The sequence below is a fragment of the Theobroma umbraticum genome, unplaced genomic scaffold, assembly GCF_002168275.2.
Source record: "Theobroma umbraticum cultivar Fairchild unplaced genomic scaffold, ASM216827v3 scaffold_4.1, whole genome shotgun sequence".
In the NCBI taxonomy this organism is placed as follows: Eukaryota; Viridiplantae; Streptophyta; class Magnoliopsida; order Malvales; family Malvaceae; genus Theobroma; species Theobroma umbraticum.
Window position 1 is genome coordinate 7,198,981 of NW_018397258.1, and position 24,013 is coordinate 7,222,993.

Below are 24,013 nucleotides of genomic sequence, written 5' to 3' on the forward strand. Positions count from 1 at the left end.
CGATTAAGTCCGGTTTGGTAATTAAAAATTAATTATTTTTACATAAAAATATTTTATTGAAAACTTTAATATATTTTATTATTTTGGGTAAACTTTTGAAAATATTTTTTTGAAAAAAAACTTCCATTTTCAATCTCATGTGGCTTCATTGAGCTATTTAAAGAAACAAAACTAAGGATGACGAAAACTTTGAATTTCCAACTATGTCTTATTATATTCTGGGCATTTCTTTCAGATTTCACGCAACACGAGCAACAGAATGCCTGTTGCGGCTTCATTCAAAAGTGTAGGCGCGAGGAATCTTAAGGCCCATTAAAAATTTATTTTGGGCTCGTAATAGAAGGATGGGTCCAAAGTTGGAATTGACTCATCTTTCTGGCTCAGTGTGATAACACCGTCATTACTAACAAATTAGACACCGAACCAGAAGCGACGCCGCTTTCTGCACCCAAACCGGGAAATTTGGAACTGGAATAACGATCCAACCAATTTCCGTTTTTTTCTTTCTTCCGTAAAGCCCTAATCCCAGCCAAATATCAGAAAGCATACAAACACACACAAAAAAGAAAAATCCCTAATTTTTAAGAAATGGACTCACACTTAACTGCACCGAACCGCTCCCGCAGCTCCCAGACCCCATCCCCATCTCACTCCGCCTCGGCCTCCGCCACCTCCTCCCTCCACAAGCGAAAAATAGCGACCGCGGCGTCTGAGGACCACGCTCCCCCTTCCTCGTTTCCGCCGTCTTCCTTCTCCGCGGACACACGCGACGGCGCTTTGACCTCCAATGACGACCTGGAGAGCATCTCCGCCCGCGGCGCTGACTCCGATTCTGATGCTGACGACTCAGAGGACGCCGTGGTCGACGACGAGGAGGACGACTTTGACCACGACAATGATTCCTCCATCCGCACATTCACCGCTGCTCGCCTTGAATCCAGCTCCGGAGGCGGAGGTGGCGGCTCCGGCTCGGCTCGGAACACGAAACTCAAGACTGAGAGTTCCATGGTTAAGATTGAGAATGCTGATGGAGGAAAAGACGGTGGAGCCCCCGGGTCTGGGTCAGTGGGGCCCACGGGTGCAGCCGGGGCAGGTGGTAGCTCAGCGGCTGCAATTTCAGTGAAGGAAGATGTTAAGATATTTACTGAGAATATACAGACTAGTGGAGCTTATAGTGCTAGAGAAGAGAGCTTGAAAAGAGAGGTAAAGTTTTCAACTTTCACAAAAACTAATGCACATTGCATCTTACTTTGTTTAAATGGATTGTTTTTCTTGTGAATTATGGTATATACTTCTTACTTTTATTATTATTTTTCAATTTGCAGGAGGAAGCAGGAAGACTCAAGTTTGTTTGCTATTCGAACGATGGTGTTGATGAGCATATGGTTTGGTATCTAATTCACTTTTTCTTAAGCATTCTTGTTGCATTTTTTTCCCTGGAATTTGTTGTGAAATCTTCTGTTGTGCAGGTTCGCTCTAGTTATTACTAGCCTTTGATGGACTAATGCCTAGGGGTTTTGGTTTTGGCTTTCTTGCAACTCTTCATAAACCTGCGAACTGATAATTAAAAAAATTATGCTTTTGCTTTTGGCTTTTCAGGTTGATTGGATTAAAGAATATATTTGGAAGACAATTACCCAATATGCCAAAAGAGTACATTGTTCGGCTTGTGATGGACAGGTAGGAGAGAAATTTTTGAAGTCGCATACTGCTATTAAGTTTTAAATGGCAAACCTCACTCTATTATGGATTTCTTAGTTGGGTCAAACATTCATGCATTTTAATATATGAGTATTGAGTTGCTGGTGGATATTTTTGTACACATGACATAAGCTCATGTGGAATATCTTTGTTAATTCTCCTACTGCTTCTAGTGGGTTATCATGCTTCTTTAAATTACATAATCTTCAAGTTTGCTTGGCAATGCATTCATCAGTTGTGCATTTTGAGATCTCACTGTGCTTCTTCGTTTGGATTTTGTAGAAGTCATAAGTCTGTGATGGTTATCAGACGCAATCAGGTTGTTGGTGGCATCACGTATCGCCCATATGTCAGGTAAGATTTAATACTTGTGTATCATTTTCATTGCTGCACTCATGTTATTGTGAGTCCAATCAAATTCTGCTCCTTATATGGTATATTCTCCTCTGAGTTCCTTTCTTCTTATTTGCTAAATTTTTGTTTTAGTATGTCTTCACTAAATATTGAGTTGTACTTCAGTTTTACAATAAACAATCTGAGATTCTTATGGGAATGACTTAATCACAGCATGGCTGTCTGTTCATTTCATTCAACAGTTTCAGAACAACTCTAATATCTTCTATGTATTTGTTTATTCTGCAGCTCTACTCTTGTAGTGGATGTGATAATCTGAGAATTGTTTTTCTTTCATGACGTTAATGCTTTAATTATTCTCTTAACTTATACTTCTTTCCCTGGTTAAAAATCAGCCAAAAGTTCGGGGAAATAGCTTTTTGTGCAATCACAGCAGATGAACAAGTTAAAGGTTATGGTACCAGACTGATGAATCATTTAAAACAACATGCGCGTGATGTTGATGGACTAACACATTTTCTGACTTATGCTGACAATAATGCTGTTGGCTATTTTATCAAACAGGTCTGATAATGTTTTTCCCTTGTGATTGTCCTGCTGTTTTGTTTTTTATGCTTGGTGTAGCATAAAATTACAGCACTTAAAGATTTTCAGATCAATTATATACAGCATACAATTGCCTATGGTGAACTTCTTTTTGGTGGAAAATTAGGTTTAGAGTTACAAAAAGGCAAAGGTTAAGGAAGCTGTCAAGAGGATAGATCAATCCAACTGAAATGGGATTGTAAAATATTTTGTCAACTGATTAAATATGAATTCTGTGAATATGTTTAGGTTGTGTCACCCATTCTGCATGGCAGAAAAATCTTCTGTGCAAATAACCTCCAAAATATAGCTAAGAATTACTGATTTTTTATAGTAGCTTCTTTTGTATAATTAATGAGCTGGGCTTGGCGTGCTATTATTTTCTGAATTGAATAAATGCAGTCTTAAGTGACTTTTTAATTTATCTACTTGTAGGGTTTTACCAAAGAGATTCACTTGGAGAAGGACCGCTGGCAAGGGTATGGTTAATCTACAGCTCAAAGGCCATTTAGTTTATGCTATTGTTAAGAAAACAAGGAGTTGAAGATGTCCTTGATATCTTTCTAGGCTATGTATAATAATGTCTTTACATTTCTAGGTATATCAAAGACTATGATGGAGGGATCCTTATGGAATGTAAAATTGATCCAAAGCTGCTGTATACTGATTTATCAACCATGATTCATCGTCAGAGGCAGGTAAAGTTATTATTTGCTCAGCAATGAACCTTTTTTTTCTTCTATCAATTACCGTAACCCTCTATAATATCCCAATTCAACTTGTGAGGTATTGTTTGCTTTTTCCCATTAGATCTCATGATTTTATTCTCAATAGTCACCTGACAAGCTGGGTTCAAGGTCCTTCATAGATAACACTGGATCTTCCTAGTGCACATCTGATATGGGATCCATATGGGTTAGAAATCTCTTCCTCTCCAACCCTGTTTTCATCACTAGGAAGCCACATTATCCCCACTTCTTGGGTCAAATCTGGGAGGCCTGCAACACTATTATCACTGTTCTACTCCCTTGATTGACCTATGATAATAACATAGATGCACATAGTTCCCAGCCTGGCTTATTGTGGGATGTCGAGAATGGATAACTGAACAATTGATGGTTATCATAACTGATTTATAGTTTCAGTGGTGTGTGAAGAAATTGATAACCAATCGCAATCCGCAATCAATTAATAACTTTTAACCAAAGTTTGTTCTTTTCATTACTTATATTTTTCCCTTCTCACTATTCACATGTATATTCTGACTTCATTTTGTTAAACTTCTCCTAAAAATGTGCTTTATTCTTTGTTATTTGGGATTTATAGGCAATTGATGAAAAGATAAGGGAGCTCTCAAACTGTCAAATTGTTTACCCAGGAATTGATTTTCAGAAGGTACATGGATCTCATGCTGCATATGTGCTGTTAGTTTGATTTAATTCAAATCCAATATTTGTTAATAAATTACAGTTTGTGTTGAAGTCACCTGTTAGGCCTTAAATCATGTTCAATTTTACATGTACAATATCAATGTTTGTTTTGCATTTTAAATTTTACCCAATGCCATCATTGTACATTTTTGTTGAGGAGGTATTTGTTTTCTCAGCATTCTAGTTTTGTCTTTTACTTTGCCTGTGTACATTGCTTGCATATGTATATTTGTTCTTAAACCGCATTCCTGCTCACTGAGCTCTGTTTTCTTGTCAGTTTATTCATTTATTTATCTTAGCGTTCTAATCAGTGAGTGAAAAAAGATCATTTTAAATTAGATCTAGTGAAGTGCACAAATCTTGTCCCACATCAGTTGTTGGTCTCCCTAAATTTTTTATAAAATTATTTTTGTTCTTTCCATACTTTCCTTTGTAAGGTTCAGTGGTTGAGCTTTTGCAAATGATGTATTAATATTTCAAACATAGTTGTAATGAAAAATTCATTTGATTCAGAAAGAAGCTGGTATTCCTAAAAAAGTCGTCAAAATTGAGGATATCCCTGGTTTGAGTAAGTTCTTTTGTCTCTTATTGCATCACTTAATTTGTGTTGTTTTGTTTGCTTATTCATTCTTGGCTTTTGGTAGACATCAATATATTAGGTAATTTCCCTGTTAGTACTTTCTTGTGTTTCATATGAATATTATATTATATCTGATATTCTATTGCAATTGTATGCATTTTTGTAGCTTCACGAATTTGGTTGAATATATATCCCTCCCTGTAGATAAACTCTTTCAGTTTCCAGTTAGGAGAATATATTAAGTTCATGTTTGATCCAGCAACTTGCAATATTTTTTCCCTTTCTTTGGTTAGTTTTGTTGGGTAATTTATATACACAAAGACTGTTTGTGTGCAGTAAGTTTTAACTAACTGAATCCTAAATTTTTGTTTAATTTGGTAACAGAGGAAGCCGGATGGACTCCTGATCAATGGGGCCATACACGATTTAGAGCCTTAATTGTTTCCACAGACAATGCTACAAATCAGAAACATTTAACTGGTTTCATGCGCTCACTTCTAAAGGCAGGTTTCTAAACTTTTAATTGGTCCTCATCTGCATATGATTTTCATTATTGCACTTCACGATAGACAGTTGATTTCCCTTTAAAGTTGTAGTCGGATATAATTTGGAATAATTGTGCTTTGTGATATTGCAAATGAATCTGGTCTGGAGGTTTGTTAAAGGAATATGCATGTGCCCTTCTTCTAGCAATCAAACACTTAATTTCCATTTCCAATGGATCAATGTCTAAGATGCAGGGGAAGCTATTTTCCACCTTAACCCTTTAAAGGAAACTTTCAGTACTCTTGCAATGGTCTAATTGCGGCATATATGTTAACAAATTGTTGCCCTTTGCTTTTTCTTATTTAACTAGGTTTTCTCTCCAATTATTTGGCTGACATGAGATATCTATTTGAGCATCTTCTGCCATCGATTTTCATTGGATTCTAAGCAAATTGGTTATGTTCAAGCAGTCAATGCATGACCACGTTGATGCTTGGCCATTCAAGGAGCCGGTTGATGCCCGTGATGTCCCTGATTATTATGATATCATCAAAGATCCCGTGGGTAAGGTTTTATCAGATTTATGTCTCATCCTCTGATTTCCTCCTCCACCACCCCCACACACCGCCCAACCCCCCCCCCCCCCCCCCCACCGCAAAAAAAAAAAAAAACTCATATTTCTACAAACTGTCGTTTCCTTTCTGAAAATTATCTGAGATGTGCTTTCACCATTTTTTGTGGTCATATCTTTGCCAATTGTATATAGCCTAAAGTACTGAAGAGGCAAGTGATTCAGTTATAAAACTAGCCTAAGTGAACCCTTGTGTTGAGAGTAGAGGAATAGTCATTTATGGGTCATGTTAAAAACATACCTTGGAGATAGTTTTCCCTGTTAAGTAGGTTAGGTTTAAGTGAAAGGTTTTTATTTTGTAATTTTTCTTTTAGAAACTACAACTGATAGAAGCCAAATGCCCAATCTTACCTGGAAGTGGAAAACTAAAAGCAGTGCATTATATTTAGTTTGGCTTGATGACTTTGGAATTTTCATGGTTTCTTTGTAAATCAGAATCCTGAATTAGTAGCGATGACCTTTTGTCTATTAGCTTGACTAAAGTTTCAAGTTTCTATTCTGAATATTTACAGCTTAGCAGGTCATTAAAATTGGTTGTTTGCATAAACAACTCCTAATTATACCACCAGCCAAGCTTATTGAAGGTTCAGTTGGTTTAGGAATACCATAATCAAGTTATACCTCATGTGATAACTTGTGCTCCAGGTTATACAGATGCTTGAAAGTGGAACATACAGCAAATATTCTTATGCTTGATTGTATATCCTTGTAATGCAGATCTGAAGACTATGTCAAAAAGAGTTGAATCAGAGCAATATTATGTAACACTAGAGATGTTCGTGGCTGATGTCAAGAGAATGTTTGCCAACGCACGCACATATAATTCTCCCGATACAATATACTATAAATGTTCAACCAGGCATGATAATCACTTCCTTGTGCTTATCTGTTGTAATTTTTATTTATTTTTTGTTCATCAGGATTATAAATATGCAACCAGGCGTGATATGATTGGTGTCATGTCCTTGTGCTCATCAGTGCTAAATATTTTCCTTTTTGATCTTTCATCATGATTTTGACTTTAAAAAAGTTTATTGCAGACTGGATGCGCATTTCCAGAGCAAAGTTCAGTCAGGTCTCCAATCTAACACCAAAATTCAGTAGTGAGAACTCGACTCAGGTCTTACTCTCTGATGAGATCAGGTTTCAGTGATTCAGGCATTTGTCCCGATTCAAGAATATGCAAGCATTAGTCTTCATGGTCTCGTCTATAATCTACAAATCTTACTCTGGGGAAATGCAGAAATGTCCACCGCGCGTTGTACATGTGAATGTGACGTATGTTTGACGAATAATTTAATATATCGCTAATGGGGTTAAGCACAGACAAAAAACACCTCATGATAATTAAATTATTTTGCATCAGTTAAAAGTGTCACGGTGATTGCTAACTGATATGAATCAGGTAAGTATATCATCTTATTGTAATTGATATAATTTGAATTCCTTGATTAATCATGTATGTTCCCGATTATTTACGCGCATGGTTCTGAAAATGGCTCCCAACCTGCCAGATTGAGCTCGTAATGACATGGCTCTTAAAGCATGGTTATCCTGATGGAAGAAAATAGCTGTTTATCAACCTCTGAAAAGGATGTAAATACACAGTTGATGGAATTATTTGGTAAATCGCAGCACCCATGGATGTTGTGTAAGTAATTTATTCAATAATTGAATTGGAACATTCATTGCCCATTGGGTTTGCTGCATTTGTGATCTCCACTGAGACAAATACTGAACAATATTCCTTCATGGTCGGGGATATCGGATACGGAACATTATACCTTGAAAATCTATTCATTGTCTATTGCATGCAATTATCTCATGCGCGAGACAGCTTGTCAGAAAACAAGTATTCACTCTCCATGTTCCACCTTGAAAGGCTGATAACGGCAGATTTTACTCCTGAATGGAATTTCATACAGAATTATTTACCATATAAGTTTACCCAAGGAACTGACAAGTACGGCCATGTTATGATGACAGATATGATGGTCAACGTTGATGAAGATCTTAAATACAAGAATGCAGTGAGAATCAATACCCATGAATAGATTTAACCAATAGTAGTACCACCAGCTAAGCTTCTCCAAAACCAACTCCGGAAACAAGAGGAGAGGCTCTAAAATTCAACTTTGCTTCTTGTTCTTGGCAGCCGCATGGGCTAGTCCAGGCTCCCAGCCAGGCATGGTTCCGCATGGACTGACACCAGGGCCAATCTGCTTTTGCATGCCACCATGCGCTATCTGATCTTGAACGCGCTCCAAGCTGGGTGTATGCTGCAAAGCAGATGTTTCATTGACATTATTCACTCCTACCTCAGTTTGTGGATTCACAATAGGAGGAACCAGGGTGTTGCCCCGGAAACTGTTGTCCACTCCCTGATGATGCATGGGAGCAGCAATGCTTGGAACTGGTTGCTGAAAAAACTGGTTAGTGTTTGGCTGCAATGGTACAGGAGCAGCTGTAGATGCTTCCAATGGGCTGCTAACAAAAGGCATTCCTACACTAGGTACATTGGGCCTAGATAGAAGCACAGGGTTAATCCCTGTCACCCGCTTAACTGTTTCTTCAGCCATTTTCACCTGAAATTTTCAAATAGAAAAATCAACCTTACAACCCAGAATTAAAGTTGCAGCAGCAATAGCATAATCAATAGTGACTTATAGCAACAATGAAAATAGTTAAATAACAGTTTCAGGCATAAAGATGCATGATTGTGTTTCACAGCTGGCAACAGTGCAAACACTGTCGTTGGCATCTGATGTCCAACAAGGTAACTTCAATGAAATATGGCATTAACAAACACAAGATTATGTTAGTACTGGACACTGGAAATTTAGAAATTTAGAAAGACATTGGAGAGCATGAAATATTACAAGTATATGAACAGTTGAACACACCATAGAAGTGACAGTGTGTCAGTACTGGACATGTCCAGCAGATTCCTGAAAGGAGCACATATAAATCGCCAATAACCAAATTAATCTCCCTTCCCCAGAGAGAATTGCCGCTAATATATTCTGCAAGCACGTTTAGGATTAAATCCTTTAATCCTAGATGGAGAAGGAAAATGAATATCCCATAGCTTTTCAAAATTTGAAACAGACTAATCTTCACAAACTTCGTGGTGTCACAATAACATATTCTCCTGTCATTTATTTGGAAGTAAGTTTTCAACTCTCAGGAGGACCCATATATCAACTAACTGCAGAATAACTGGACCATGACAAGAAAATGCAAAATTAGACAACTTTGATGGTTTACCTTTGCTCTTAATGTCTCGATATCAGCCTTAAGAATTCTATTGTCAACAGCAGCTTCATCATACTTGTGATTCATGTCAGTTAGTCGCTTAAGTAATGTGGAATGTTCAACTCTTAGTTGACCAACCTAGAAAAGGCCACTTACAGGATCAAAAAAGGCAATAAAACAGAATGCATGAGAACATCAAGGGGAAGAGGGGAATGATGCGGCAAAACCTGTGCTTCAAGATCATTCATATGTGCTTGCTTTCTTCTTCTAGAGCGTCTTGCAGATTCTCGATTTGACCGCATTCTGAGCCATCACCAATGTACCAATTAGTAAAGGAATTTTGTGATTGCATCAGCAGATTAAAACTTGACCTATGTAAGAATTTATTAATTCACACGTGGTAGTGCGACAGGTGGTTATTGCTTAGGACAAACAAATAAATTGATATTCTTTTAAAAAAAAACACACACACACACACACACGCACACATAAGGAAACGAAATCCATATTCCTTGAAGAACATGGATCCCTGACACAAGAACTGGGATTAATTTTTGACAAAGGTAATAGTATTTTGTTTGATTAAGTGTATACAGTCATTAGCTCAAGTTCTCTTCACAAAACAAATATTTGGTTCTTTTCAAGGCAACAAATTAGTAGTTCTTATAGCTATTACTTACAAAGAGAAGACTCTTTTTATATTAGGACATAGTTGCTACATTAGGACAAATTAGTAGTTCTCATAGCTATTACTTATAAAGAGAAGACTCTTTTTATTTAGGACAAAGAAAACAAGAGAAATAAAAAAGGAAAGCAAACATGTTAAGCGAAAGAGAATAAAGAAAAGAACAAATAGCATTTCAAACCCCTAAAACCAATCAAGAGTACCAGACAAAACTAGAAATCACTGATTACCTCCTTGCACGTTTTGCATCAGCCGGATCCATGTTCTCGGTGGTTTCAGTATCTCCTTCAAGTTCATCATCATCTGAATCTTCTCTTGATGACCCACTTGTGGTTTGCCTCACTTGTACCCCTGGTTTTCTCTGTGTAGCTAACACAGCCTGTATTCCAGAAGGTGCAACATCAGGTTCACCCTGTCCCTGAGCCTTTGAGGAACCTACAATGGTAGAATTTTTATTAAAAAGAAAAATCAGCAAGATATTATATGTAAAATACTTATACGAAGAGGAAACCAAATAATGCATTAAGAGTTCTAAAGTTCTTTAGCAATTGTATTAATTGTTTAGACCTTAGAATTCGAGGAAGAGGAAGTCAGAAGGGTAATGGAGAAGTGAAGAAATTACTTGTCTTGTTTGATGCCTACATAAAGTTTATGGAAAAGTAACAAAATTTATCAAAGCTAGTAAACCAAGTTAATTCTGTTTTTTGTACATCATTCCATCTTTTTTCTCATTTTCCTTTTCTTCACTCTTTTAGCACAAGCATAAATAGAAGACGGAATGACATTGCACTCTGTGAAAACATGGACTGTTACCATCATTAGGCATAATCATGCACGATATACACAGGATGACTCCAGCAATACTAAATTACAAACAATGTTCTCTTACAGTTCATCAAGCAGCCAAACAATCATTGTTGGAGTTAACTTAGAAGGACCCAAACTACAGAAATATTCATGCCATTCATTGTGACACAATCAGACTTCATGAACTACACTTGGTTCAACACATATAGACTTTTTTCAGTAAATAAAGGGAACCAACTGACATATAGAAAGTTATACTCAAGCTAGGGTCAAAGTTTTATGGTTGCAGCCACCTATTACAATGACACAAGCTTATAAACAACACCTTGCTAAATGCTAATCAACCAATATAGAACCATAGTGGCCATCCCCATCTGCAGTCTAACCCTAAAAAAATTAGTCAGCCGCCTTCATCAGTTCCAAAATACAATTTTGTCAGCACCACTAACAAGAAAACGGACACATTTTTGCACAAACCATAACAATCTTACATCAGAAACACCAATTACTACCAAGAATTAACTTGCTGCCAATCTAACTCCTAATCAGGAGTAAAAGGACCCCTCTGAGCTGACTCAAAATCAGCTCCATACAATTTGGCAAAGTGAAAGAAACAGAGTATCAGAAATGAAAATTAAAACAGATGAAAAATCCCTAAAATTCATTTGCAGAGTTGCAGAAATCGTATGCATATCTTACTTATAAAGAAAAAGCTTCCTAAGGAATAGCATTTAAATGTGGTCAAACAGAGTCAACAAATAAGAATAAAAAAAGTAGAGGTTCCTTCCTCCTCCGTTAAAAAAGTTACATCCATAGCATTAGAGGTAAAAAAATCTAAAGACTCGGATTCATGAAAAAATCAAATAGAAGGCATGCTAAGCAAAAGCTTACCTTGAACTTGGGATCCCGATTGAAGCGCTTGATCCTCAGCTTGGGCAGACGAATCTTCTGCCTTCACAGCCGACGCCTGAATTATTGTTTGCAGATAAAATTCAGCATTTTTTTTTTAAAAAAATTTACTGATATTATAGTAATGATAAGATATCCAATTCAGAGAGAGAGAGGAATACACGAGAGAAAGCAACAGCAGCGCAGGCTTGATGGAGCTTGTTCTTGAGGATCGCGTGGTACTCATCCGAATCAATCGGGACCGGTGTTGGATCAGACGGCGGAGGATGATGATTCTGATTGTTAGGCCCTTTGATCTCCACCACGTCACCATCACCATCACCTTCTTCAGCTTTCGAAACGGATGGCTGAGGTGCCGCCAAGGACGGACCAATCACATTCTCTCCCGCACGCGACCCTGGATTCGCCACGCCTGCGCCAGAAAATTCTTCAAGAAACTTCTCCAAAGCCCACTCAGATTGGCTTCGGCTCATCCCAGCCGCAGCCTCCGACGGCGGAGTCGCCCAGAAGGGGTCGGAGAAATCGTCAACTGGGAACACAGTATTCATCGTTTTCAGTGTAATCTATTTCTTCGTCTGTCTCCGCAATTTGCAATTGGCTTTTTTCTCCGTCTCTTCCTGTTTTATGCGGGAACAAACAGAAAATATCTACTGCTTTGTTGTCTAGGAAACAATCCAATAACAAGGCGCCGCGTGGATAACTTCAGGGTCCTCTATTCACGTGTTAGTATATTAGTGGGTGGTGAGGGCGACAACTGCTGGATTTTGCAGCACGTGATTTGTGAAGGTAGGTGTGGCCCGATCCGTGGGCTAAGACGAAAAAAAGTGAGGGAGGGGGCGGGGCCAATAAACAATATGTACGTATTCGGGACAAGTGAGAAAGGGGTTATGACTCAGACTGTGACGCAAAAGTGTGATCAATTGGATTCTCGAGCTGTCACTGGAAACACAACAGACTGGGTCCCATGCTAAGGATTTTGCTGTACGGCTTGACACGTCGCCTCTCATTTCCCAACATATGAAAACAAGTATACTTTTTATATTTTATATTATGTACCTAATTTACTGATTTTTTTACCCTCTTGTAAATTAACATTAATATGTTGTTCGTGTGATGTATTCCAGATAGTAATAATTTTTTAAGTAAAATAGTTTTATTTTTTAAAATTTTGATCAAAATTATGTAAAAATTAATAAATTATTAAAATATATATTTTATTTTAAAAAAATATTTTTTATTTGATACGTAAATCTAATTATTAATCAATTATTAATATTTTTATCAATTTGATGATATAGTAAGAATAAAAAATAATTTTATTTTTATTAATTTTTAAAATTATTATTATATAATTTTATTAATTTTTTATTAAGTTAAAAAAAAAAAAGAGCTCCCCTTTGTGCTCCCTTTTCTTGGGGAGCCGGGTTGCTTTTTTTTTTTTTAAGTATATAATAATAATTTTTTAAATTAATAAAAAAATTATTTTAATTTTTTTATAATCTTTATTAATAGTGTTTGCACTTTTACAGTAGAGTATTTATCTTGAAAACTAATAAATTCATTTGAAATTTTGATTTAAAGTTAAAAAGTGAGGTATTTAATTTTTTTTTTTTATAAAATTGAGTTAGGAATAATTTATAAAATAGATATACAATAATAATTATATCATCATGTTTTACCATTAATGTTTGTATTGTCATGTAAGTTATTGCCAGAACTTGTTGAAAGATAATCCACAACATTGAATTTTCTTTTTTTATGAATAATAAAGTGTACCAAAAGGTTCAACTATAATTGTTTGCAATTCACCTTCAACAATAATAATGAAAAAAACTGTTAAATGCCCCTAATAAGTATCTCGATATAATTTTACAAAAACACTTATAGTTGAAAGTTTGTGTTTGATTTGTGACCAATTGTTTTGTAGGGTACTGCTCCATTGTTCCTCACCCATATTGTCATTTGTATGTTTTGGTTGTCTTTTTATATGGATTGATGCAATTGGGGAGTATTTAGTAGACTCATTATGTTTAGGAAGACTCTTAACTCTCAATATTAACATTCTCTTTAATATGTTTGGTCTTGCATCATTATTTTCATCTATTTTTATTAAAAAAATGTAAAAGACAGAACAAATTTTTAACGCAATAAAAAATTATTTATCATAAATAAAGTACATATGAAGCAATAAGTATTGATAACAAAACAGGAGCAATAGTAAACACAATATCAAACAAAGAGGACTATTAATAAAAAAGAATAAAATGTAAACCAAAAATATGTAAGTATAAAGTGCAAGCATAGTAATGTACCAAAATCCAAAATTACATAAATTAATAATTGAAAAAAAAAACATCATACTTGTTGAACACAAAAAAAATATACAAATAACATCATTCACCAATAAAAAATTAACGTACTTGATAATATGCAGCAAGTATTTTTCTTCAAGGTATATTCACACCAAAAAAAATTAATTGTAAGAAAAATATAAAGAGAAATATAACCATGTCAAATAGAATAATACTTATTCTTAAATTCAAATAATAAAAAATATTAATAAAATTGAGAAATACAATAAGCAGCAAATGTTGTACAAACTATATCTTAAGTGTTAACTTAATTGTAAAAACAATTGAATTACACTCTAAATTAAAGTAAAAACATTTTCATGAATCCTAGCAGCTCTAAGCAATGCACCAATTTAAACACAAAAACAAAAAAATATTTAGCAACCTATAATATAATATATGAAAGTTTATGTTTATTTAATTGATATGGACCATTTATTACAATTAATATGACAAAATTAATTAATTTCTTAGCGTAAAAAATAAAAAACATATGAAGGCTCAAAAAATTAAAATTCTTCAATTATTAAAAATTAACGACTTTAGCTAGATTCGTTGATTACATTAAAATTAATCATTAAATTTTAAAATGTTAAATTAATAAAACATAAACTTAGTAATGACATTTACTTGGATAATGTAAATAAGTAGTTTATTTGACAAAAAAATTTAAACAAAAAAACAAAATTGAAATAGGGTGAGTTCATAATGTCTGACTTTAAATGTTTTTATTTTTTGTTTTGTCTAAGCATCTCAGTATTGTAATTAATAGAAAGAATGATAATGATGTTATAAACAAAACATGGGAATTGTTTTTGACACACGACCCATTTGTATTTCTAAAAGATAATAAATAGATAAAATTTTACATAAAAACAATAGATACTTTATATATTCAACAATAGTAACAGGTCAGGCAAACACCAATCCACAATTTCACCTTTTTTATATTGACCCAAAGAGCAGTCCACCAAATTAAAAGGCAAATCAACCCAGCAAACAATGGCTCACAAATGTCACATATCAAACGGAGGGGGAAAAGCCGACATGACTCAAGGCTTTTTCAAGCTTCCCTTAAATATATTTATAGATTATACAATTCATTATACACAACAATTTTTGGTGAACCAAATTGCTATGTTAGATTTGATGATTTTGGATGGTAAATACTTCCAGATTTAAGATTTGGGGATAATAAGGATTCATTGAATTGGATTAAAGGTGTAATGATTTTTGTTTTTAATAGATAGCCGATTTAGGAAAAGATTTTATTTTATTTTCTTTTACAAGATGGAGTATGATAGGAAATTGGATACAATTGGATAATTCTACACTAGTTTTTTTTTTTTGTTTGAGTTGGTATGAAATTAAAAGTAAACTATCATAATGTCTATTATTTCATATAGACAAAAATGTTTTAAAAAAGTTTTTAAACTAATTTAAGAACATTTAAATCAGTTTTTATTATTTCATTATGTTTAATAAAATTTTTGTATTTTTATTTTGAGTCAAATAAGTTTTTATGATTAATAATTGATTGTTATTATCAAAATGTCACTTATCATTTTATACTCATGTGACGCTAATAAAATGGTGAAAATACTATGTAACTATATCATTATTCCATATACGTATGTCATATTATCATCCGTTATAACATGTTAACATACCACCTCAATAACATATGACATAAAAATAACAAGTAATGTTTTAACTAATGATACTTAATGAATCATTAGTTATAAGGGTTTATTTGACTCAAAATAAAAATAAAAATATTTAATTGAACAAAATTTAAAAAAATACTTATTTGAATTTTTTTATTAATTTAAAAAAAATTCAGATATTATGTCTTTCACATATTTCATCTGATATTTATCTAAACATGTAAGTGTGAATACCACTGCAAAATACACTAATATTAGACAATTATATTTCAATAATGTTTTATATACTAAATGTTTAATTGCTTTAAATGTGTAAATTTACTATTGATTAGTAAACTTAAAATTGATAAATTAGTTTGATAATCAAACTTTAGATTATTCATTTTTTTCATATATGTACTTTTTTTTCTTTTCCAACTCTAATAACTTACGCATTAAAGCAATGGCGGGTTGATGGCCATCACTTCTCAGTTTTTAATTTTTTTTTTTGTGTTTTTATGTGTATAAAATAGCAAATGTATAGCTTTGTCATTCCTAAACAAATAAAATATATTGATTTGGAATAAATGGTAATTTTTTTAGCTATATTTTAAAGGACTTGGGTTTAATCCCTTCTAATCCAAATTTTAAAATTATTTTTCTTTTCCTTTTTTTCTTTTTTCCTTGTCTTTTTTTTTCTTGGGGTTTAAAACTTGATTTCTCATTTTTTCTAGAATTACTTAAGAAAAAGATTGCCAATACCACTGACACAGATTTTGTATTTTTTATTTTTTTTTTCATAAGGTTTAAAACTTATATTTAAATTGTTAATGAAATTTTATATTATAATTTAATTTTTTTAAAATGATTAATTTTTTTTCTCTAAATCAAATTATTAACTTGAGATATGAGCTTGATTACTTTTTAGTCACTCCTCATATAAATTTTTGAATCTACCACTACATAGAGTTTGTTTGGCTTAGTTTTTTTCTAGTTTAAAAGTTATTATGAAACTTTTATGAAAAATAATAATTTTTAGAATTAAGCTGAAATTGTTTGGTAAATTTTTTTTTATAAGTATCTTTTTGTAAGTTACAATTTTAGTTAAAATTATCATAAAAGATATTTTTTTTTGAAAGAGTAATATTGTAATTATTTTTAATCGACAATGATATTTTTGAAATAAAAATAATTTTTTTTGTATTTAAAAAAAATAAAAGAAAAAGCTCCTTATAGTATATTTTCCTGAAGCTCTTTTTTTTAAAATTTTATTTTTTTAAAAAAAAATATTTTTTTAAGAGTTTTTTAAAATTTATGTTTGACTTGATTTTTATTTTTAAAAGATAGATAAGTTGAAAAAAAATCAAACCAAACAAGCACTAAAGCTAAAACTTACCAAACAATCATTACAACTCTCTCTCATATATATATATATATATATATATATATGTGAAGGGGAAGGAGTGTTGAACATTGTCAAATAAATTTTCAAGTAAGCAGTACATTATTTTTTTTAATAATAATATAGAGAAGAATTTAAATTTTCACACGAACGTTATTACCTTAATATACTCACTAAATTTTCTTAAAAATATATTAATGAAAACCAATTAGTATATAATGAAGAACGATATATTTGTTGATTCGGTATCCATATATATTGTTTAGTGATGCAAAACATATTCTAATTTGTAAAAAAGAAAAGAAAATATAAAAAATAAATGTGTATTAAGATTCCAACTCTTATTTCTAAACTCTAAAGTAATATTTATTCTTGTATTTTAGACATGAGCATTTAATAAATGTTTTTAACTAAATTAATTGATAGATGCACTCAAACATTTAGCTAATTAGTTGATGTATAATCTACTCACTTAAAAAACAATATTCGAATATTTTTTCTTCCAATTATAAAAATTGATTGACAGGTTTCGAATTATCTTTCATCAATTAAAAAAAAATTGATAGTTTAAACTTTAATTTCTATCTACTTGATTGTAAATTTTCCGAGAACCAACTCTGTGATCTTAGTTGAACTAAATCAAACACTTTCTTAATTATCAAAAACAAGTATCATTTCATTATTTAGCACCTATTGATTTGATTTACAAGACTTGATCAATTTTGCTGTGTTATTAACTTATGAGTAAAAGTAATCCTTGGCGAGGCCATTAACTGACTAGGAATAGATATCCTACTGACCATTAATTGGTGAGGTCAAACATATATTTTAAGGTAAAATATTTTATTATCTTTAATTTTTAATTATAAGTATATACGAATCTATTAATTTATAAAATAAATATTTCATTGTAAATAGTTAAATAATATTAATATTTAAATTATAATATCAAAAATGTTTTTATTTTTTATCTTTGTAAACCAACTGATGATGTTTTCTATTCAATCAACTACACTGTGGTTGAATCTAGCTTAGATCTAACTGAATTTCTTAAAGAGTACTAGATTCACTAAGATCGGTGCTCCACAACTCCTTACGGAGCACCATTTGTGCTCTTTAGGGAGAACATGAACGACGCTCCTAACACACGAACGATGCTCCCAGACAGCACTTGGGGAAGCTTTTTTTAATAAGAAAAAAATAAAAAAATTATAATTTATATAATATGAAAATTTTTAAAATTAATAAAAAATAAAATTATTTTTTTAATATTACTATATTATCAAACAAATAAAAATATTAATATAGAGTAATTGCTGGATTTATGTGTGTAGTAAAAATTATTTTTTTAAAATAAAATATTTATTTTAAAAACTATTAACTTTATATAAAATTATGATTAAAAGTAAAAAATGAGGACAAAGCGGTAATTGGAACTCAAAGACTGGGAGGATTTCGAGTTGAGAAGAAGCGTCGCCGTTTTGATGGTGATGTGAATGTATTTCTACTAAAATCCAGAGCGTTTCGATTCAACGTGTCAGTATCATCTGCTTGTTTCTGGTCTACTATCAGCCTCTGCAAATTCCCGTAGATCCTTCAAATCGAACGCCGAAAGTGGGAACAGGCAATCCATCAGAGAAAGGTAGATTTATTTGTCTTACATTGATTCAAAATCTAAAACAGGAGCGTAAATTGTAAGCCATCATTACGGGCCCTTAAGCGATTTTTTCGGTTATTGTGATTTTGTAGTTCAAAAAACGTTACCGATGGCGAACAGAGCTCAAATTCGCACCAGCAACTCAGCTCTTATTGCAATGATTGCCGACGAGGTGAGTATAACTATGGAGCCGCTTAAATCAGTACACAGATCTCCGCTCTTTTAGGCCTTTTTACTTAATTTTAGTGCATTTTTCCCTATAGATTTCCCGGTCGTTCTTCTTGAATTAGCTCTACATCGCCTGAATTTTATGTCAATCAGACGTAAGAAGTTTATATAATCTAGTTGTAATTTTCCTTTTTGAAAAGAATGAATTAGCTAAATATAACTAACTAAAGCGTCTACAGAGTGAACTGGTAGAAAGTACTGTTATAAGTTTGATGCGTGTTGCTTGGACCTACTAATGCCGTGTTAGCCGATGGAAAACTCAGTTTTATGTGCTTTTGATGAGCCTGAAAGGTGGATATCATTCAGATTAGCTGTATGATGAATGATCATTAAATGGTACACTTGCATCGAGTTGTGTTTTTCTGAATGATTGTGGTATGTGTTACAGGAAAAGTTTATTCATCGCCAGACAGCTTTCTGAGTTCCCCCAAAACCTATTTATTTAGTCATTACCGTGTTTTCTCATTTTGTTAATAGACCATTGCAAGAATAAGAGGGTGTTTAAGGCATGATTTGATGAGTAGAAAATGCTGCAAATGTTGTTAATATGGCAATTAATGTCGTTGCTTGCAATTTGCAATGCATTTGATTTGACCTCTCTGATTTATAATTTGTTGGGCTAGGACACGGTGGTTGGATTTCTGCTTGCTGGAGTGGGTAATGTGGACTTGCGGAGAAAGACAAATTATCTTATTGTGGACTCAAGTATGCTCTTGAACTTTCTGTGTTTTATTACTGCTATTTGAAAAGCTTGCTTTTGAAGTGTGGTCTATATCAAACTCTTGTCAACATTTTACAGTCGCTTTTCGATCCAGTATTCGCTCATTGAATGCTGAGTTTCACCAGTTATTTATCATTAAATCACCTTAGGTTATCTGAATTAGCAACTTATGTTCAGCTTGACAGTGGTTTATGTGCTGCCAAATGAAAGAGTGAAAGAACACAATCAAGTTACTCAATATGGGAAACAAGCTGTTCAGGAATGTTTAAACTAAAAGTATGCCTTTTGCTACTTATTTTGGATCAATGTAACTAAATGTTTTGTTACATATTTGTTATTACTTATGATAATAGTTAAATAATGTTCTTACAACTTCTGATTTCAAGTCATTTTGCCTTCTGGACTTTTAGGGCTTTGGTTTTAAATTTTCTTATTGGAGTGAGAAACACATGTCTTCGCTCCTTTTCCTGTTGAAATAATTGTTATTTGGCCTGATAAAATTGATAATTCCTAGGGAAGTACAAAGATGGACTGTATCTCGAAGGGAAGATTTCCCTGTTTTACATATTATATCATTTTTATCGTTTCTGTGTCAACTAGGAAAAATGAAGTAACCATTTGTCAAGAGAAAGGGGAGGGAAAGTAGAAAAGAAAAGATACAGCATAATCCTTTTAACTATTTGAGATCGGAATAAATATCACATTTTAAATTTACTCCAGTTTAGCTCTCTTTTTTTATTTTTCTTTTCCAAATAAATCACATCAGATAGTTATTTTCACTATCAAAGTGAATATCATTAGCATCTTAATCCTTCATTCATAGAATGCTTTTTGTTTTTGCCTTTTAGAAACCACTGTTAAACAAATTGAAGATGCATTTAAAGAGTTCATAGCAAGGGAGGATATTGCTGTTGTGCTGATTAGCCAATATGTAAGTTGTTTGCTGCATACTCTGTCATACAATATCAGCTTTTTTGCAAATAGCTATCTGTTTGTTAAGCTAAGCTGTGTTATGCACAGAAAAGTTAAAAATGTGTGGCTGAGGAGAGCTATGAAATTCTAACAAGTACAGATCATGTAACATCTCTTACTTCCATCATCATCAAGTCACACTCATACTGCTCTTTAGAAGTAACTGTTGGCCACTTATCTTTGAAGTGTGAATATAAATTGCCTTCAGCTCTTAGACCCGCATACTAGATTCTTTAATAAAGTGCTTTATTTGAGTGATTATATGTTCTAACCTTTCATGGCTTTGCTTTAAATGACGTGATCAATAACCACCAAATACCAGTAATACTGATGATGAGATTTGATCAAATACAAAATCTGCCATTTGATAAAATCCCTGTGTGAAATTTGGTGAGCACCTAAACTTCTTGGTGACAACAATGAGTCTACTCCATACTTTCCCTATTATGTCATTTTATGTGGAAATGTTGTTTATTGATCATTTGCTGCTCAATCAGAAACCAATCAAATTGATACAGTTTAGGAATGAACAGAAAATTACTACTATAGTTTTCTGCAAACCTACTATTTATTTCAGTGCATTGAGAGTATCGTGAACACCAGTGTCGAAAATGGCAATATGGGTTGTCTCATCTTGCATGATGGTTCCGTAATTTTGATGAATTTCCCTTTTGCTTTGATGGTGCTGTCCTATTTTGGCGTTGGCTATTAGGTACTTAGAGGAACGAAAGATCTTGTTTTCTGAATCTATATCTTTCGTAGTTTTATCTATAATGATACCAATCCAGACACAAGTATAGAATTTCTGTTTGAACTGCATTCTCAACTCAAGTTTAGTATGCTAAATTAAGCTGTGGCCCTCCTTCCTTTTAATTTAGGTTGCAAATATGATAAGGTTTCTGGTGGATAGCTACAACAAGCCTGTTCCTGCAATTTTGGAGATTCCATCCAAGGATCATCCCTACGATCCTGCACATGATTCTGTTCTTTCACGAGTTAAATACCTCTTCTCCACAGAATCAGTGGCATCTGGGAGGCGTTAAATGCAGATATACACTTGAGCCGTCACTATGTTATCATTTGTTTTATTTCCTCCATTAATTGTATATCATGACTTCCATTATTCTTTTCAGAGAGTTGCTAATGGTTCTCTTGCTAGTTTCTATAAGTTAGAATGTGCAGCTTTTATTTGGAGATATGCTTTGATGGCGTTTTGAATTGAATAAACGATGTTTGAAGAAACTTTTGGAGTTGGGAGGCGTCCATCATGCAACAGTTGTTGGAAGCCTACTTGTTAACGTAATGATATAGTTTGGTAGAAATGTCTTTCCCTTTGTTTTTGTTTTTGTAAATAGGGCACGGGAAATTGGAGAGCGGCCGGATGGGGGTTGGAGGTTGGAAGATTGGTCGAAAGAAAAATTTTATTCATGTGGAATGGAGAAGCCAAGCTAAGTGGATGTAGTTGCCCATTAAATAGTTGTAACTCGTTGTTTTAGTCGTTTAAGCACAGGATCTTGTAGTGCTGTTACAGGCCTGTAGCAGGCTATCGTACCTGCTTTGGATGAATGAAAATTTTCAATTATTTAAAAGGAAAAAAAATTATATGTTGGGAGGGCGAGACTATTTGATAAGCCTAGCCAACCTGAAAATTTGTTGTTTGATTTTCAAAGCATGAAATTAGGAGTCATCTTCTTCTAGGGGAAGATGAAGACGAAGGAAGGAAGGAATAGAGTGGGGGGGTTTTGCAAAACTTTCCTGATTTAGTGCATGAATTAGCAGAACAATGGCAACTCCTTTCCGTCAAAGCCCACAAGCCCATTGTGGACTCAATTGGGAATAGGGATCCCTTGGCTCCGGACGCTGCCTGCATGTGATGGTTAACCCAACCTTGGCCCCACCACTGGATTTTGATTTTTTAAGCTCGTTTAACATGGCCGCAAAACGCAAAGGCGTTGACCAAGGCTGCTAAGCAGGCTCAGGGCACAAGCAGCACTACCTCTACAGCTACTGCTGCTTGGTAAATATATACCATCTACCCACAACCCTCAAGTCTTCCACAAGGTTTCGTGGCACCTGACGAAAATAAAAATTAATAAAAAAAAATTATAATCAGCGAGAAGTCCAGAAGCCTCCCCTATCCCCAAGGCCCAAAGGCAAATGAAAAACCCAATCCCCAATCCCGAATCCGCTGTCCTCAGTCCCTAATCCCTTCTTTCCATTTCCTCTATTCCAAGTCCAAATTTAGGGTTTCGAGTACCCCAACCCTACAATAGCCCTTCCAAATCCGACCTCTTTTTCGTTGCTTTCTCCTTCATTTAGATTAGGGATTTTAATTAAAAATACTCCTATTTATTTTACAAATCCACTGCACTTGTAGTTGTTCCTAATTCACCGGAACTGTAAGCAAGTAAAGAGGTAAACAGCGACAATGGCGGAGCACTTGGCCTCAATCTTCGGAACCGAGAAGGACCGCGTGAATTGTCCCTTCTATTTCAAGATTGGAGCGTGCCGGCACGGGGACAGGTGCTCACGGCTCCACAACCGGCCGACGATCTCTCCAACTCTCCTGCTGTCGAACATGTACCAGCGCCCGGACATGATCACCCCCGGAGTGGACCCCCAGGGCCAGCCTATCGACCCCCGCAAGATCCAGGAGCACTTTGAGGACTTCTACGAGGACATCTTCGAGGAGCTCAGCAAGTTCGGTGAGATCGAGAGCCTCAACGTCTGTGACAACCTCGCTGACCACATGATTGGAAACGTGTATGTACAGTTCAGGGAGGAGGACCAGGCTGCAGCCGCCCTCCAGGCACTTCAAGGAAGGTTCTACTCCGGTCGGCCTATCATTGCGGATTTCTCCCCAGTCACTGATTTTCGCGAGGCCACTTGTCGGCAATTCGAGGAGAATAACTGTAACCGCGGGGGTTACTGTAATTTTATGCATGTCAAGGTAATTGGGAGGGAGCTAAGAAGGAAGCTGTTTGGAAGGTACCGCAGGTTCAGAGGGAGTCGGAGCAGGAGCAGGAGCGCCAGTCCACGGCACAGGCGTGATAAGGAGTTTAGGGACCGGGACCGTGACCGTGACCGTGTTGATTATCGCGATAGAAATGGGCGAAGACCTGATAGGCACGACAGGGACAGCGCTAGTAGGAGAAAGCATGGGAGTCCTAGGCGAAGCAGAAGTCCTGCACCTCCTGCTAGAGAAGGGAGCGAGGAGCGGAGAGCCAGGATTGAACAGTGGAATCGAGAGAGGGAAGAGAAGGTGTAAGAAGAGCTTTTTATCTACATTTTCATTTTGCTTTTTGGCAATCATTACTGTTTGCTCGATTCAGATCATGTTTTAATTATGCTTCTGCAACTTGGATTGAACTTTAGTCTTGATTTGAGCGACTAGAATGGTCTTTTTCTGGTAGTGTTAGTTTTAAAAGGTAGTACTAGTGTCTCTTTTGAATACATAGTTTTCTTTTCTTTTAGTTGTTGGTTACAGTTTCATAGCTTTGGATTAGTGAGGTTCTCATTCCTCCTCCTTTATTATTTTCTAATAATTTCCTTATATTAATCCTCTTTTTTAGTTGGATTCTTAAGCTTTCTTTTATGTTCTACTTGTAAATCT

At 34.4% G+C, this 24,013-nt stretch overlaps 4 protein-coding genes across 5 annotated transcripts; 3 read left to right on the forward strand and 1 right to left on the reverse strand.

Moving 5' to 3' along the window:
* The first annotated feature begins 357 nt into the window (after nucleotides 1-357).
* HAG1 (histone acetyltransferase of the GNAT family 1) lies at nucleotides 358-7,245 on the forward strand. 2 transcript variants are annotated; one of them, XM_021424020.2, is made up of 13 exons: nucleotides 381-1,203; nucleotides 1,326-1,390; nucleotides 1,600-1,680; nucleotides 1,984-2,055; nucleotides 2,451-2,619; nucleotides 3,076-3,119; nucleotides 3,239-3,338; nucleotides 3,967-4,035; nucleotides 4,584-4,638; nucleotides 5,035-5,153; nucleotides 5,607-5,700; nucleotides 6,485-6,626; nucleotides 6,808-7,245. In XM_021424020.2, exons 1-13 carry the CDS (start codon nucleotides 589-591, stop codon nucleotides 6,869-6,871), a joined length of 1,689 nt encoding a protein of 562 aa, XP_021279695.1. In that variant the 5' UTR covers nucleotides 381-588; the 3' UTR covers nucleotides 6,872-7,245. The 2 variants fall into 2 exon arrangements, with proteins under 2 accessions (XP_021279696.1, XP_021279695.1); XM_021424021.2 differs by lacking the exons at nucleotides 6,485-6,626; nucleotides 6,808-7,245 and having other exon boundaries at nucleotides 358-1,203; nucleotides 5,507-5,643.
* A 397-nt stretch (nucleotides 7,246-7,642) lies between these two features.
* On the reverse strand, nucleotides 7,643-12,031 carry BZIP25 (basic leucine zipper 25). The gene is made up of 6 exons (XM_021424022.2): nucleotides 11,585-12,031; nucleotides 11,406-11,481; nucleotides 9,938-10,142; nucleotides 9,250-9,325; nucleotides 9,035-9,160; nucleotides 7,643-8,352 (listed from the first exon to the last, which is right to left on the reverse strand). Exons 1-6 carry the CDS (start codon nucleotides 11,969-11,971, stop codon nucleotides 7,897-7,899), a joined length of 1,326 nt encoding a protein of 441 aa, XP_021279697.1. The 5' UTR covers nucleotides 11,972-12,031; the 3' UTR covers nucleotides 7,643-7,896.
* A 6,303-nt stretch (nucleotides 12,032-18,334) lies between these two features.
* Nucleotides 18,335-21,722, forward strand: LOC110413536 (V-type proton ATPase subunit F-like). Its single transcript, XM_021424384.2, has 5 exons — nucleotides 18,335-18,464; nucleotides 18,572-18,651; nucleotides 19,331-19,412; nucleotides 20,277-20,359; nucleotides 21,279-21,722. The coding sequence occupies exons 2-5, from the start codon at nucleotides 18,589-18,591 to the stop codon at nucleotides 21,441-21,443; spliced, it is 393 nt and encodes a 130-aa protein (XP_021280059.1). The 5' UTR covers nucleotides 18,335-18,464; nucleotides 18,572-18,588; the 3' UTR covers nucleotides 21,444-21,722.
* Nucleotides 21,723-22,454: 732 nt separating this feature from the next.
* Nucleotides 22,455-23,781, forward strand: LOC110413535 (splicing factor U2af small subunit B-like). Its single transcript, XM_021424383.2, has one exon. The coding sequence runs from the start codon at nucleotides 22,829-22,831 to the stop codon at nucleotides 23,666-23,668; it is 840 nt and encodes a 279-aa protein (XP_021280058.1). The 5' UTR covers nucleotides 22,455-22,828; the 3' UTR covers nucleotides 23,669-23,781.
* The last annotated feature ends 232 nt before the right edge of the window (nucleotides 23,782-24,013 follow it).